The 17686-nt window shown below is 37.2% G+C and overlaps 1 protein-coding gene across 6 annotated transcripts in view; it reads right to left on the bottom strand.

The window, feature by feature from the left end:
* Positions 1-12082: 12082 nt before the first annotated feature.
* UBE3A (ubiquitin protein ligase E3A) overlaps positions 12083-17686 on the bottom strand; it is a 97644-nt gene continuing 92040 nt past the window's right edge. For all 6 annotated transcript variants that reach the window (XM_047735569.1, XM_047735568.1, XM_047735572.1 and 3 more), the window contains one exon: positions 12083-17265. In XM_047735569.1, the coding sequence (XP_047591525.1) occupies positions 17145-17265 (121 nt within the window). In that variant the 3' untranslated portion in view covers positions 12083-17144. The remainder of the gene's footprint in view (positions 17266-17686) is intronic.

Raw genomic sequence — 17686 nt, forward strand, 5'->3', positions numbered from 1 at the left:
TGTGCCTTCAACAAGAGGATCCTCATTTATCTCTTCTCTTCTTCCTCCTTCTCCACCTCTCCCATAACTCTCTTTTCTTTTTTTCTTGGCTTTTGGAAGGTCTCATCTTTGGATAAAGTTCTTACATATCACAATTAATGAAGGGGTCCAATTTCAAGCAACTGACCAATTTCATCCTTGAGAGGTTCACATAATAAAACTATATAAAGTAACTTTTTCAATCACCTACATAAACATTCTCCTATTAGATTATACTTCTAAATCTCATTATCTTTTTAGTAATCTTATTAAAAACTTCCCTATCTTGTAACACTACATCCAAAACTAATGACATGCTGTATGGTGATTAACATAACAAAACATAATTAAAAACAATAATAAATAAATAAATTTCCCTATTATCACCTGCCAGGGAGATAGAAGGAACTAAATTTAAGAAATTTCTAACACCTGTAAGTTACTAAAAAGTAAATACATGGACCTTTCAGCCCTGCCCCTGCAAATTCATTCCAGTCACACAGAGACAGGATAGATGGCCTTCAAACTCCCTTCCCTTTGGAAAAGGGACAGTTCTTAGGTAGAAGCTGAGTTTGCAGTAAACAGGCCAGTGAATATGTTTCCCAAGACCTCTGTTCTTGGGAGAAGGACTTGTGCCCTGATGACCCATAGAGTTCTTAACAATAAACACTGAAGCCCGGAATAGAACCTTTTGATCATAGTGCCCACATGTCACTAAGCACCCTCACGGGTCTGCTGACAGAATACTGGCAGCCGTGTCCCAGGTAGAAAGAGAAATGTCTGATCCCCAGGTCCAACTGGGCATCTTGTGGAGAAACCACCAGAAGAGAAACTGTCAGAACTTGTTGGACAGCATCAGTAATCAGGGAAACAGACACTATTCCACATTTGGAGAGAACGTAAAGCTTATGGAAACAGAGAAGTCCTACTCAATTCTGTCCTTCAACTGGAAAGAAGAAAACTTGTTGAAAAAGAAACTCAGTTTTCTGGAGTCCATGAAGAAATATGAAGCTAATGCCTGGCTAATGGAGCAGAAAGCCTTTTATAAACAATGCCACTTGAAGCTCCGAAGGTCAGAGCTGGCACATGCCCGGTTGCTAGGCAACAAGGACCTGGTCAAACACCTCACTTCCAAGAGCTTGTTGTCCAACTACACCTCCACCATGGTGGATGAGAGTGAGGCAGCAGTGAAGGCAATAGTCCAGAATAGGAAAGGGTGGGAGAAGGACAAGATGATTTTCAGACTCAGCCTGGATAAGAATAGGCTCTACCCATCCCTCAGTAGTAGTCTGCTGAAGAAGGTGGAGGCCCGACCAGCTTCCAGGGCAACTTTAAGGGCAAACTCTAAGACAGAGAATGCAAAGACCACTGTAAAAATCAAGAGGTCTCCTTCCAGAGAGGAGGGCAAGTCAGCTTTGGTTTTATCTTTGGAGTCGCTGAAGAGCCCACAGCAGGAAGAAAAACAGAAAAAGCTTCCTGTAGATAGCAAGCCACTGCTGGACAGAGAAGGAATCACAGGGGACTTTTCCAGCAGGCCAACAAGCATTGTGCAGAGCCATCTCCAAGATTCAGGCACTGACAGGAAATCGAAAGGCAAACTTCTTAAATACATAGTGTATGGAGACAGAAGTGTGGAACACCCCAAAAAGAAAATGCCAAGACCCAGGAAAAACCCCCATGGCTCAGAAAACGTGCAAATGGACCCAGCACTGCTGACCCAGATTCAAGCCTTCCTAAGGCAAAAGTTTCTCATAAATGAAAGAACTACATATCTGGAGGACAGAATCCAAGGTCTTCCACAGCCCACACATTTTCTCTTTCAAGATTACTCTCCCAACAGTCCCTTGGAGAAAGGAAGTGAGGGAGTACTGCATGCTCCAGTAATCAGAACGCATGCGGTAGGAAGAAAGCAGAAAATCATTCTTGAAGAGATCAGAAAACAAATCTGAAGCAATTCCATCACCAAGAACACTTTTTTTTCCCTAACGTACTCTTCCCCTCTCTACCCATTTATCATTCAGCAACAATTTCTTAATATTTAACAAAGAAAAATATTACCCCTGACCTCAAACTACTGCTGAACTCAGGGAGAAAAGGCTTTTTTCAAACTCTTCTATAAAAACATGACAATCAAGGCAGGATTTAAGAGTAAGAAAGTGGACAAAGGTCATGACTGGCTCTGCACACCTTGAATATGAAGACACAGAGATAAGCAGAGAGCACAGGCTATGCTGGGACCAGGGCATCTTGAACTTTCCACAGCAGGTTTTATCTCCACACCAAACACTTCTTGAGGAGTAATATCTAAGAGGAAAGTGATCCTAGGAAACTCTTTGCTAATATTGCTTTACTGTAAAAAGAGAGTGAAAGAAAATAATTTGGGAAATGTTCACAAATATGCTTTTCCAGTGGCATGAAGAGGGAGTGGGAATGGAAATTGACTATAATTTCTCACCTTTTTGTAATGAAAACTAGTTGACTTGAAAACTAGGAGAAATCTCTTTCTCTCTTTTCCTCCCCCAATCCTTCATCCCAGGTGAGACCCTTATGGGGAGCCTCCTTACATTTCATTAAGCAAAGACACTGCTGACTGAAGCAGGCTGAAGTTTACTGGCGTGTTAATGTGGAAAGATCATGAAGTGGGAGGCAAAGGTTCTGGTTTCTACCTTTATTTATATAAATGCAATGGCCAGAGTAATCTTGGGCAAAGTGCTTCACAATTTGATACCTGTTTCCTCATCTATAATATGAGGGTTTGACAATATGATCTTTTAGGTCACTTTTACCACTACACTTCCTCAGTACAATTACTTTGACTTGTGTCACAAAAACAGGTATCAGATGGCTGCCCTTGAGGAAAATAAAACATCTTCAGTCTTTTGTCCCTCCAGTGGACTTTCCAGTGATAATATTTCAGACTTTTTTCTGAAGTAACATAAGGCAGTAAAAATCTTTTTATTCTCAATTAGGTGATAATGAAATAAATATATATGATGGTAATTTTATACTTAAACAATGGTTTTTCTTTAAATATTATTTCTGTATATTTCCTAAATATTTAAGTCCCACGATGACAGCAAAGTAACCTAAGAATATGGAATTCATGAAAGCACATGGCTCTTTCATCACAGGTTTAGTGTCACCTGTGAAAATCAGATGGCTGACATGAGTCCCATTTGCAGGTAGAGGATACTCCTGTCACATATTGCAGTAGTCTATGCTGTCCCAAATAATTGTTTCCACTTCATGTGGGTTCAATGCAAATTTTATTAATTTCCTCTGTGGGTTACTTGAGTAGAAGCATTGGAAACACACAAATGGTTATCAGAAACAAAAAGCCACCTTTAAATAAATCATGTGATTACAAGAGTGATTTTGAAGTGGGAGGCTAGTTGGAGAACTGGACTAGGGAGGAATAAAGCAGCTCTCTTTAAAGTCACTTAGGAAAATGTGATTTATTTACTCACCACATTTTTAGGAATATATGGAAAACAAACTGGTTTTACTCTTACTGCTTGCACAAACCAGCTATATTCATAAGGGTTGTGCTGTCCCTGAACAGTGGAAAGAAACTGTGAGAGGCACCAGAATGGCAGAAAAGTTCCAAGGTCCTTCTTCACATTCAGGAATAATTCTTACATTATCTTTTACTGGTAGTTTCTATGGAGAACTGGAAGTCCAGATGACAAATCAGGCCCTTCAGCTTTGCAAGTATAATTTCATTCATGCATATACTCCTTCAATAGTTATGTACTGGACATTAAGGTAAAGAAAATAGACATGTTCCTACTCTCCTGGAGTTTACAATTTAGGAAGGAAGTTAGGCAGTAATTAAGCAAATGAAAAAATTCATTGTGATAGGCACTATAGAATTATGATGAACATTTTGGAGAACCCAATTTAAATTTGAAAAAGATGTCAGCCCCATTAATAATACATATTGAAGTCAAATGGCATTTTCACTGCATTGGATTGCATTCACAGAATGCAAGCATAATGGAGGCAATTTTGAAATGCATTTTTAGGTAAAATACTTCCATTTCACAGGCCCAAGTTTACCCTGTCTAGTTGTGGTGAGCTGGGATAGTCTCAATCTCAGTTTGAAGCACGTGAAGGTTCTGTTCTTGTCCTCGGTGTTATCTCTGGAACAAGTCTACTTTCTTATTTGACTCAAGTAACAGATTTTATATCATCACTGTCTCCTTTAGGGTGCACTGAGAAGTAGATCAAACCCAGCAGTGTCAGGTGGTGATAGGTCCTGAAAGGTGGATAATGTAAATGACTTCAGAATTTATAGATCCCATTTCAAAGTTTTGAAATATTTTCACTTAGCTGATTTATCTTCATGTGATGCACATATATACCCTTCTTAAAAGCTCAAGAGGAGTTGCAGTCAATGGGAGGGTGTCAGTCAGTGGTGTGCTAAGTTACAGCAGTGAAGATGAAAAGGCATTTCTGAGACACCCAGATTGCTATGTAGCTGGTACTTGGGGCACAGCCATGAATACGACAAAATCACAGACTTTATTGGGCTTGGTTTCTAGTGGAGCACAAATAAAAATGAGCAAACTAACAAAAACAACATCAACATCAACAATTTTCCTTTATTGAAAGTTCCATGTGTAACTCAAAAGCTACCATTTTACCATGATACTGACCATATTCTTCTTCCTTCCCTTTATTCCCTTTCCCTGGTTCCTACCTATGGATTTACCTATGGCCTATATGACCTATATGCTGAAGAGGCAACATTTTTATCTTCTGTGCATGCTTTTCTTTAGAAACATATTTCTCTCTCTCTCTCTCTGGGAAGCTTCACTTGCATCTTTCAGATACTTCAACTAAAATAACTAAACCCAACTGTACTAGATTTCCCTCCAAAATCTGCTCACCTTCTGTTTAGACCCAATAGCCCCAGTGTCTACCCAGTTACCCAAACCAGAAATGTGGTAGTTCTTATGACTCCTCTCTGTCCCATGCAAGAATATCTAATCAGTCACCTGGTTCCAGTCCCTGACATGTCTTAGATTGTTCCTTCGCTTCTATTCATAGCTCTTATATGCATTTCTAGCATTATGTCAACAGTCTCCTAACTACAAAGACCACATGGCACTTATGCTCCTCCAGTTTATATTATAAAATAGATATAGAATGCAAAACTGATTATCTTTGCTTCTTAATGTCTGCAAAATAAAATCCCAAGTGTTTGGTATTGTATTGTCTACAAGGCCCTCCATGATCTGACCTATCATTGTCCTTTCCAACCCCAACTTGATCCTTTTATGTCTCACAGTGAGGCATATTGAACACCCTCCAGTTATCTGCCTAGTATATACCTACCTATCCGGTAAGATTGAGTTAAAACTTTTTCTTTTTTTTTTTTAAGTTTTTTTTTAATTAACATATAATGTATTATTAGCCCCAGGGGTACAGGTCTGTAAATCATCAGGTTTACACACTTCACAGCACTCACCATAGCACACACCCTCCCCAATGTCCACAACCCCACCGCCCTCTCCCAACCCCCCTCCCCCCAGCAACCCTCAGTTTGCTTTGTGAAATTAAGGGTCACTTATGGTTTGTCTCCTTCCCAATCCCATATTGTTTCATTTATTCTTCTCCTACCCCCTTAACCCCCCATGTTGCATCTCCACTTCCTCATATCAGGGAGATCATATGATAGTTGTCTTTCTCCAATTGACTTATTTCGCTAAGCATGATACCCTCTAGTTCCATCCACATCGTCGCAAATGGCAAGATTTCATTTCTTGTGATGGCTGCATAGTATTCCATTGTATATATATGCCACCTCTTCTTTATCCATTCATCTGTTGATGCACATCTAGGTTCCTTCCATAGTTTGGCTATTGTGGACATTGCTGCTATAAACATTCAGGTGCACGTGCCCCTTCGGATCACTATGTTTGTATCTTTAGGGTAAATACCCAGTAGTGCAATTGCTGGGTCATAAGGTAGCTCTATTTTCAACTTTTTGAGGAACCTCCATGCTGTTTTCCAGAGTGGTTGCACCAGCTTGCATTCCCACCAACAATGTAGGAGGGTTCCCCTTTCTCTGCATCCTCGCCAGCATCTGTCATTCCCTGACTTGTTAATTTTAGCCATTCTGACTGGTGTGAGGTGGTATCTCATTGTGATTTTGATTTGTATTTCCCTGATGCCAAGTGATGTGGAGCACTTTTTCATGTGTCTGCTGGCCATCTGGATGTCTTCTTTGCAGAAATGTCTGTTCATGTCCTCTGCCCATTTCTTGATTGCATTATTTGTTCTTTGGGTGTTGAGTTTGCTAAGTTCTTTATAGATTTTGGATACTAGCCCTTTATCTGATATGTCATTTGCAAATATCTTCTCCCATTCTTTCAGTTGCCTTTTGGTTTTGTTGACCGTTTCCTTTGGTGTGCAAAAGCTTTTGACCTTGATGAAATCCCGATAGTTCACTTTTGCCCTTGCTTCCCTTGCCTTTGGTGATGTTTCTAGGAAGAAGTTTCTGTGGCTGAGATTGAAGAGGTTGCTGCCTGTGTTCACCTCAAGGATTTTGATGGATTCCTGTCTCACCCTGAGGTGCATCATCCATTTTGAGTCTATTTGTGTGTGTGGTATAAGGAAATGGTCCAGTTTCATTTTTCTGCATGTGGCTGTCTAATTTTCCTAACACCATTTGTTGAAGAGACTGTCTTTTTTCCATTGGACATTCTTTCCTACTTTGTCAAAGATTAGTTGACCATAGAGTTGAGGGTCTATTTCTGGGCTCTCTATTCTCTTCCATTGATCTATGTGTCTGTTATTGTGCCAGTACCTACTGTCTTGATGATGACAGCTTTGTAATAGAGCTTGAAGTCTGCAATTGTGATGCCACCAACTTTGGCTTTCTTTTTCAACATTCCTCTGGCTATTCAAGGTCTTTTCTAGTTCCATATAAATTTTAGGATTATTTGTTCCATTTCTTTGAAAAAAAATTGATAGGTTTTTAAAAAAGATTTTATTTATTTATTTGACAGAGAGATCACAGGTAGGCAGAGAGGCAGATAGAGAGAGAAGGGAAGCAGGCTCCCTGCTGAGCAGAGAACCTGATGTGGGGCTCAATCCCAGGACCCTAGGATCACAACCTTACCTGAAGGCAGAGGCTTTAACCCACTGAGCCACCCAGGTGCCCCAATGGTGTTTTGATAGGGATTGCATTAAACGTGTAGATTGCTTTAGGTGGTATAGACATTTTCACAATATTTGTTCTTCCAATCCATGAGCAGGGAACATTTTTCCATTTGTTTGTGCCTTCCTCAATTTCTTTCATGAGTACTTTAAACTTTTCTGAGTACAGATTCTTTGCCTCTTTGGTTAGGTTTATTCCTAGGTATCTTATGGTTTGGGGTGTAATTATAAATGGGATTGGTTCCTTAATTTCTCTTTCTTCTGTCTTGTTGGTGGGTGTATAGAAATGCAACTGATTTCTGTGCATTGATTTTATATCCTGACACTTTACTGAATTCCTGTACAAGTTCTAGAAGATTTGGAATGGAGTCTTTTGGGTTTTCCACATAAAGTATCATATCATCTGCAAAGAGTGAGAATTAGACTTCTTCTTTGCTGATTTGGATGCCTTTAATTTCTTTTTGTTGTCTGATTGCTGAGGCTAGGACTTCTAGCACTTTGTTGAATAGCTGTGGTGATAATGGACATTGGTGCTGTGTTCCTGACCTTAGCAGAAAAGCTCTCAGTTTTTTTCCATTGAGAATGATATTCGCTGTGGGTTTTTCCTAGATGGCTTTGATGATATTGAGGTTTGAACCTTCTGCCCTACACTTTGAAGAGTTTTGATCAAGAAAGTATGTTGTACTTTGTCAAATGCGTTTTCAGCATCTATTGAGAGTATCATATGGTTCTTGTTCTTCTTTTAATGTATGTATCACACTGATTGATTTGTCATGTTGAACCAAACTTGCAACCCTGGAATAAATTCCACATGGTCAGGGTGAATAATCCTTTTAATGTACTGTTGGATCCTATTGGCTAGTATTTTGGTGAGAATTTCCACATCTGTGTTCATCAAGAATATTGGTCTATAATTCTCTTTTTGATGGGGTCTTTGTCTGATTTTGGGATCAAGGTAATCCTGGCCTCATAAAATGAGTTTGGAAGTTTTCCTGCCATTTCTATTTTTTGGAACAGTTTCAGGAGAATAGGAATTAATTCTTCTTTAAGTGCTTGGTAGACTTTCCCTGGGAATCCGTCTGGCCCTGGGCTCTTGTTGGGAGATTTTTGTTGACTGCTTCAATCTCCTTACTGGTTATGGGTCTGTTCAGGTTTTCTATTTCTTCCTGGTTCAGTTGTGGTAGTTTATATGTCTCTAGGAATGCATCCATTTCTTCCAGATTGTCAAATTTGCTGGCATATAGTTGCTCATAATATGTTCTTATAATTGTTTGTGTTTCTTTGGTGTTTCTTTTAAACTTTTTCTCATAGTTGAAAATTTTTTGGATCTGAATTCTCTGCCCAAATTGTACGTTTACATACTTCTATTAACCTTTGTGGTTTGTTCATGTCTGGCCTATTAGATTGTTCTCCCCATAATAGACATAGCATTTTTGAATCAATATAAAACTAGTTGCAGCAATCCTGCAATGTGGCAAGCATTCAATTGTTATTTGTTAGTAAATGTTAATGAAAGGAAACTTTACACTTCAGTTGGAATAGGGTAAGACACGGGTTTTGGTTATCTCCTGTAGAAATCTTTTCTTATCGTATTGTCATCATATGTGCCTCAAGTTCTTTGTGGGCACTAAATACATATTTAATATGTATTAAATAAATAATCGTTAAATATTTATTTATATATTTATATATTATATATATTTATAAATATATATAATTTATATATTATTTTATTAAATATTAAATAAAATAATATAATTAAAAATAAATCAGATTTACTTAGTGGGGACTGTAGGGGGGGTAGTGTGGAGCAGCAGAAGACAACTTTCTTTTTGTAAACCTACTCTCTGACTCTGAATTGTTTTCTCAGTGATGAAATCTCAGGTCATGTAACATTTCTGGTATTATGTCCACATTAGTGAAACTCAAAACATAACTCTCACTCAGGTCTTCTTCTGGTTGGGAAGTCTAAAGATAGGTATATGAGCAACCAGTTTCTTTTCTCTTCTGCCCTTTCCCTTTCTTCTTACTAAAAACCTGTTTCTGGCCCTTCTGGAAGGGAGGGATTTAGAGAAAAGGAATCTGCCATATCCAGTTGGTGCATCTATAATAGGGTATTGAAACTTGAGGGAGAGGTGGGAGTTAATAGCTTTCTTTCATAAAATATGTCCTACTGGGAGTCTAGATTCTCAAACTAGAGATTGAGAATTTCTAGTTTGGCTGGCAGCTTCCCATTTCTCTTCCTTCTTGCAGCATTTGATGGTGCTCAGATGCTGTGGGTAGTTGGCCACACTCAATAAGCCAACACGTGTAGGGTAATTTGCAAGATGGCTCATCTCACAACTACATGTGGCATATAGGAAACATACACCTATGCCCCATTATTGGTGAGTGTGCCCTTTATTCAGTTGTCACAGGCCCCTTCAGCCACATCTTATCCAAGTACCCTTTCCAGGAAGAGTCAAGTACCATCCTTGTGTTCCCCCAAATCTAAAGATCACAGGGTCAAGGTCTCCAATTATTTCATTTGAAACATAGCTCACTGAGTTTAAGATGAAGGAAAGCCTCCAGCTCTTTCTATGAAACCAGTATTACCCTGATATCAAAACCAGACAAAGATATAACAAGAAAACTACAGACAGTATTTATCAACACGGATACAAATATTCTAAAAAAAAAAAAATAAATACTAGCAAACCAAATCCAGCAGCATATAAAAGTGTTTGTTTACCATGGACAAGTAGGATTATCTCATGAATGCAAGGTTGGTTCAATCCATCAATGTAATAATATACCCTATTAGAAGCAGAAGCATTTAATAAAAATCCAATATCCTTTCTTGATAAAAACACTTAACGGACTAGGAAAGGAAGAAATTTTCCTCAACCTGAAGCACCTATAACAAACTTACAGCTAAAATCACACTCAACAGAGAAAGATTGAATGCTTTTCTCCTAAAATCAAAGGATAAGACAAAGATGTCTGTTCTTGCCACTTCTATTCAATATTATACTATAAATATTAGCTAGGCACTTAGGCAAGAAGAACAAGCAAAAAGAATCCAGAGTGGAAAGGAAGAAATCAAACTATTTCTATTCATAGACTCATGATGTTGTATGTACAAACCTGGAAGGAAGGAAGGGAGAAAGGAAGGCAGGAAGGGAGTACAGAAGGGAGGGAGGGAGGGCAATACAAGATCAATAAAAGATTTATATTTTATATACTAGCAATTAGCAATCCAAAAATGAAATTCAGAAAACAATTCTGTTTATAGTAGCATCAGAAACATCAACTTAGGAAAATATCTAACTAAAGAATTTAAGACTTGTACTCTGAAATCTATAGAACATCAATGAAAAAAATTAAGGACCTGAACGAATGGAGAGACATCCCAAGTTCATGGATTGGAAATGTTTATATTGTTAAAAATAGCACTAGTCCCTATAAACACAACACAATCCTTATCAAAATTCCAGATGTGTGTTTTGTTGATTATAAAATTCATATGGCACTGCAAGGGACCTCAAGTAGACAAAATGATCTTGGAAAGGAACAAAGATGGGGGACTCCCACATCCCAAATTCAAAATCTAGCTATAGTAATTAAGCTGTGATAATCAAGACAATGTGGTACTGGCATAAGGACAGACATATTGATCAACAGAATAAAATTTTAAGTCTGAAAATAAAAGTCTAATATTTACAGGCAATTACTTCTCAATAATGGTGCCAGGACCATTTATAGGGGAACAAGTCTTTTCAACAACTGTGCCTGGACAACTGGAGATCCATCTGCCAAAGAATAAAGCTGGACTCCTACAATGCACAATATGCAAAAATGGATCAAAGACCTAAAACTATAAGGCATTTAAAACAGGTATGATTGCAGTAGGTTATTTTTTTTCTTTTAAAATATGACACCAAAAGCACAAATCACACACACACACACACACACACACACACACAACAAAACAAAACAAAACAAAAAAACAAACGAACACAAACAAAACACACACACAGAATTTGGACATCCCCCAAATTAAAAACTTTGGTGCTTCAAAGAGCATCACCCAAAAAGTGAAAATACTATCCTGAGAATGGGAGAAAATAATTGCAAGTAATTTATCTGGTAAGGAACTTACATCCAGAATAAAGAATTCAGTAATAAAAAGAACCCAATTAAGAAATGGGCAAAGGATATGAATAGACATTTCTCTAAAGATGAACAAATGGCCAAAAACATATGAAAAGATGCTCAACCTTATTAGTCATTAAGGAAATGCAAATCAAAACCATGAAATACTTCACTCCCAAAAGGATGGCTAGAATAAAAATGTCAGTAATAAATGTTGGCCAGGATGCAGAGAAATTGGAACTTTCACACTGTTGATGGAAATGTCAAATAGCACAGCCACTTTGGGAAAGTTTGATAGTTCCTTGAACGGAGTAGGCATATGACCCAGCAATTTCACTCCTATGTACATAACCAAGAGAAATAAAAACTTATAGCCACATAGAAACCTGTACACAAATGTTCACAGCAATAGTATTTATAATAGCCAACAGAAGTAATGCAAACATCCATCAAACGAGTGAACAAAAATATGGTATATCAATACAATGAAATATTATTCAGCCATAAAAAGAACTGAAGTACTGATACATGCTACAACATAGATGCACCTTGAAAACATTGTTCTAAGTGAAAAGTCAGATACAAAAGGCCACATATTGCACGATTCCATTGATATGAAATGTCCCAAACAAGGGACTCTATAGACAGAAAAGATTAGTGATTACCAAGGACTTTGGTGTGTATGTGTAGGGGAGCTTTGGGGATATTATTGAGGGGAGAATAAACAGTCATTCCTAATAGATACAGGATTTTTTTTTTTAACAGTGATAAAAATGCTCTGTATTTAATGGTAATGATTGCACAATTTTGTAAATATTCTAAAAGCCATTAATTGTACACTGCAAAAAAGAGTGAATTTTGTTACATGGATTTTATCTTACACAAAAACGAGAGACGTACCCCTCCCTACTTTGAGGTAGATGAGGGAGGGTCAATCCTGCAAAAGCAATCATATCTCCAACCTCTCAATGACTCCTTTTAATTGGCAAATATTGAGAGAACCTATAGCAGTTTCTGTCTTGCACCGGGTTTTCTAGCATCTATATCTCGAATTCATTGAATCCTAATAATCTGCAATGAGGTGGGCTTGAATATGACAATCCAAGCTGAGGCAAGGGCAGGGCCCGGACTGAGACCTAGTCATCTGACACTGAAGGCGGCACCCTCGACACCTGTGTACCATTTACCAGACACATGCTTATTGTATTTTCTATGGTTTTCTAAAGACCAGAAGATAGCTAGGATAATTACTCCAGGTTCTGTTCAAATGAACCTAAGAATCCTGATTTGAGGGTTGATTCGTAGTAAGGCTTATGATGCATTCATTCATTGTGGTGCTTCATTTAGTATAAAAAGCAGTGTTTGGCAGAGGATTGTTCCTTGATAGACATGAAAGTCTGGCAACAGTGGGGTTGTGTAAGATGCCTGCCCCTATGGGAGAGGAGTGTGGTCACCAGACATGTCTGCACAGAGGCTCCTGGTTGTGAGAGCACATCCAAAGGGTAGGGCTGGGGAAGTCACACAATCTTGCTCTCAAAGACATTTGTCCTTTTCATTCTTTCCCTCTTACTGTCTTTCCATGGATTGGAACAGTCACTGATCCAGGGGAGCCACATCCTCAAGAAGCAAGTCCTTTAGCCACAAACATTTAAATATTTAATTAAAAAAAAAAAAACTTTTGTGGGGGAGAAGTGTGGGGAGACAAGAGGTCATCTTTAGTGATAAAAACAGGAAGCTTCATTGAACATCCTATTGCATGCTGAGCCGTTTTCAATCATTCAAGTGGTGACAAGCTGGTAGAAAGATTAAAAAAAAACACTCTCTCTGCCATGAATCTGGTCGCATCCTGGGTAATGGTTATGGGGCTGGGAGGAGAAAATCTCAGGTACTCCTCGTTTAAATAAGGAATGTGCCCCAACGAGCTGAACTACCATGTTAAGTATGGGTTGCTGTGAGGTCACACAAGCACTTGGAAGTCCATTTTGGTGGTGACTTTATGGGTAAAGTGTTTTTAAATTTTCATTTTGAAGGGCACTTGAGAAATATGAAATAAGCACAAATGAAGATGTTGTGCTTCAGGGAAAGTGCCTGTAACAGATGGCAAAATTGGAAAAGCACGTGGGACCCAGTTTATGGAGGGCCTTGGATGCCAAGCTTGAAGAATATTCAAACAGGAGCAAATTTTGAAGCAGAGGAAATTTAAATCAGCAAAATTGTTTTAGCAAAATGAAAAAGATTCGAAGAGGAGTTTACAGTCAGGGTGGTTATTTGGGAAGCTACTGAAAGCAACCAGGTGATTCAATGGACCAGAACCTGAAAGGAAGTATGATGAACTGGGGAGACTGGAGGGGAAAGGAATTAATAAAAGCTGTGACAGCTGAGAGATGATGGATTTCAATGACTGGGTTGAAAGTGATCCTTTTAAGGAAGAAACAAATTAACAGTAGGTAGAGATGCAAAATGAAGTTCTGGTATTAACTTTGAGGTATCAGAAAAATTATCCTGGGGATAGAGTCTGAGAAAAAAATATAAATTTAGACAAGAATCTTCAGGAGTGGTTGAGGTTGACTAGAAGAGAACTGGACAAGAACTTTAAGTAGAATTATACTACCCATCCAAGATCTGGATGATAAACATCCAACTGAATAAGGACCAGAGTAGCAGCAAAATTAATTTCAAGGTGTTGGCAAGGTTAAACAGTTCATACTGGCAGTTGAAGAGGTTGTTTTGTTCAGGAAAGCATTTTCAGTGGCACAGAAATGGATTAGCAGCATTTCTCAGTGAGAAATTTTCATCAAAATCTTGCAGTGTTTAACAAATGCCAACCTACTGGATTTGAACAGGGAAGGGGGAAAAGCCTTGGGATTTTAAAGTTGTTAAGTCTTCCCCAGGAAATTCTTGATAGACTAGTAACACAGAGAAGACAAGAGGGAGCAAACAGAAGTTTGTTCTTTAATTCTTTGGTTAAAAAAAAAAAAAATTATACGTATACATATGAGAGAGAAGGTAAGGAGATCACGACTACAAATAAAATAGCCTTAGGGAAACAATTCTTCTTGAGAGACCGTTATGAAATTCTTGAGGAAAAAAAACAAAATGGGGCCTGAAATCCCAGCCATTGTGTTCTTAGGGGAACAGGGAGTGGTGTTACTAAGTCACAATGAATGAGTATCAGCAAGTTCAGTTTGAAGCCTCATTTTTAAGGTTTTGTTTGTTTTTTGGATATTTTTCTCCCTACACAGGTATGCATCCCAAAATAAGCTAGGGAAGTTGTTGTATTTTATCACACAATTAACCACAACTTGAAACAGTAGTATAGGGTGAGGAAATCCAACTCATTTACTGAAGCTGCCAGGCTCCAGAAAAGTTTGATAGCAGGTTGTATTTTTATGTTGCATGTTTGAAATTTTCTAAAATAATAAAACTGTAAGATAAAGTTTCTACTTCATTTGGAAAGCTAATTATTTTAGTTTATGGTTCATTTTATCGCCACAGCTTCCTGCAGACTGTTGGCTGATTCACAGATAACCAAAATATGTAAATGTTCAGGCAAAAAAGTACTTTCATAAGAAATTTGGGTAGAAGAATTAGTCATTATAGTCAAAATTTCTGTTTTCCTCTTCCTTGAGATACTGTTCAATGGCATTCTACTAAACAGTAGTGAACAGGAGGCAATGGTAAGAAAAGTGGTAACATGCCCAGGATAATTACTAAGCAAGTGAGAGCGGCTAGTATGGACAACCAATGACTTTTTCTCTTAAAATATTTTTAAGGGTAGGTTTATTTTGAACTGTTTGTTAAAAGTCTATTTGATGTGAATTCTATATCTGATAACCTATACTCAATTACCATTCACAAACTTCATACAGATATGTTAATACAATTATAGAACTTCAATACTGTGATAATAGAACTTGAGAACTGAAGAACACACATTTCTTCATGAATTTATTATATAAAATGCCCCCAGAGTATTTGATTTCTCTCCTCCTTTCATTATACACAAGCACATGGATGAGACGCTCTTTAAGATGACTAGAGTATCATGAGAGTCCCTTGCATCAAGGTAGTGTACATACCTTAACAGTGTTCTAAAGGATGGCCCAGAAAACAACAACAACAAAAAAAGTTACCTTATCACAAGATGAAACCACTGTTTTCTTTTTCCTCTAAATAATGATGAAAAATGTCACTGTTTTATTTAGCATTATGGTACACAACAGATCTCTCTCAATTACTAAAATAATTAAAATAATCCTGAAAGATATCCTTTCTCCCCTCCCGTGATTTGAAAAGCTGTATTTTTCCTGCCAATTTCAAACAAATCATCCGGTTGATCTAATCTGTCTGTTAAAACAATCATCAAAGCACAAGCTCAGCACATTAGCTGTATATAGCTTGTAGTAAAAGGATATATCCATATCTCTCCTTAGTTAAAAATACATAATCCTTTTATTTATATTGTAATAAAAGAAATTAACATCACAGACACAGAAGACTAGAAAGGGGAAACTACTTACTTCTGAACGTCCAGTAATTTAAACCTATTTGTACTTTTCCACATGGAAGTAATATTTAACACTTACTTTTTGAAGTATAACTTAATCTTTGGGGATATACAATGTAAATAGGACTTAAGAGTAATAGTTCCATTCATTCCAGGTCTGCTTAACGTATGATTAGGTAAAACAAGGCACAAGAGCCATCCTTTCTATTATGTTGCAACACTGATCATGTGCCTTGATAAAATGGCTGATTAGACAAGATGATGGCAACATGAAGGGAAGACTTTGGATTGTCTATTTAAAATGCAGGTAATAAGTAATTAATAAAAAATTTAAGTGCACTTTCACATGCTTTGCGTTTATAATAAACAACAAACTTCCTAGCTTTCTTGCAACAGGCTTTACTACCATTTCTTTTGGCCAAATGCACTTTTCCCCAGTAAACTTAAAACAACAACAATAACAATAACAATAACAACAACAACAACAACAACAACAACAAGATAATCCCTGTCCTTTCATATACTAAGAAAGAGGATTGGCTACTGAAACAGTTCATTGCAAGACACATGAAGACGACATACTGTGGCATGAGTTGTTTTTAATTTGTTGTGCTGTTACTAAAGTAAAGTTCTGAGGGCTGCAGTTAAAACATTCCAAGTTCTCCCTTCCATCTTTATTGATTTCAAGATTTTGCACAGAAAACTCTTTGGGGACTAGAACAGCAGCAATTGCATCACACTGTTTTCAAGACTTCAAGTTTCAAAGCAAATTGTTTAAAAAAAAAAAAAAAAAAAAAACAACAACACAGTTCCTGATTTGAGTTAGATACAGGGACGAAAATAGCACATAGTTGAAGGTTACACAGTCTACAAATGGTGGCAATATTTTCCTTGGGAGAGTAGTTTTGTTGGTATATATTTTTTAAATACTCAAAAAGGCTCAACCTCAAGCAGTAATAAACACAAGCAAAAGTGATTTAACCCTTAAAATAAATATTCAGAAAAACCTCTCTGTACATACAAGTGAAAGAATAAGTAACACTTTCACGCAAAAAAAAAAATAATAATAATAATAATAATAAAGGATTTGTTCATATAAGTAGCTGAAATCTGCTGTTCCAGCCCACATATCCCCAATAAAGAAGGGAGGCACAGACATAAGGTGACTACTGTGGTTCACTATCTTACAGCCTTTTTGTACTGGGACATTATCACCACCAAATTCATCCCTCTTGTTATGATTATTAAAATTTAAAATTTTTCTTTTCCTTTTTTTCCATTCTTCTTCTTCTTTTTTTTTTAATTAATTTTTTTTTTTTTACAGCATGCCAAATCCTTTGGCATAAGTGATGGCCTTCAGCAATCTTTCTTTAAGTTTTTCCTTGCTTGAATATTCCGGCAGTAAAAGGACATTAAAGCAAGTATGAGATGTAGGTAACCTAAACAGAGAGAATAGGGGAAAATAGGAAAATAAATCATGGAGAATATGCTCAGCAGTAAAAAAAAACCCCTACTTTTAAATGGTATGTATAGTTGAGATGGTTTGCAATGCAGGGTACACATTAATGCAACTCATAAACTTTTTGTTTTTCCTATGCAACTACCAAATATCAGTTTGTTTTTAATCTTATTATTCAATCCTAATGATGATGATGATGACTGATGATAACATATTGTAACCACTGAGTCATTATGACCTACCACATATTGTTTAACTGTTAGATCTCATTTAACTTTATCTTCTCAAAATAAAACTATCATTATCCCCACTACAGAGCTGACATCATTGAGAAGTTAATTTACTCTAGGATAAAGATAATACTCAAACCTGGCTTTTAAGATTTCAAAGTCTATGTTCTT

The sequence above is a fragment of the Lutra lutra genome, chromosome 7 (genome assembly GCF_902655055.1).
Source record: "Lutra lutra chromosome 7, mLutLut1.2, whole genome shotgun sequence".
Classification (NCBI taxonomy): domain Eukaryota; kingdom Metazoa; phylum Chordata; class Mammalia; order Carnivora; family Mustelidae; genus Lutra; species Lutra lutra.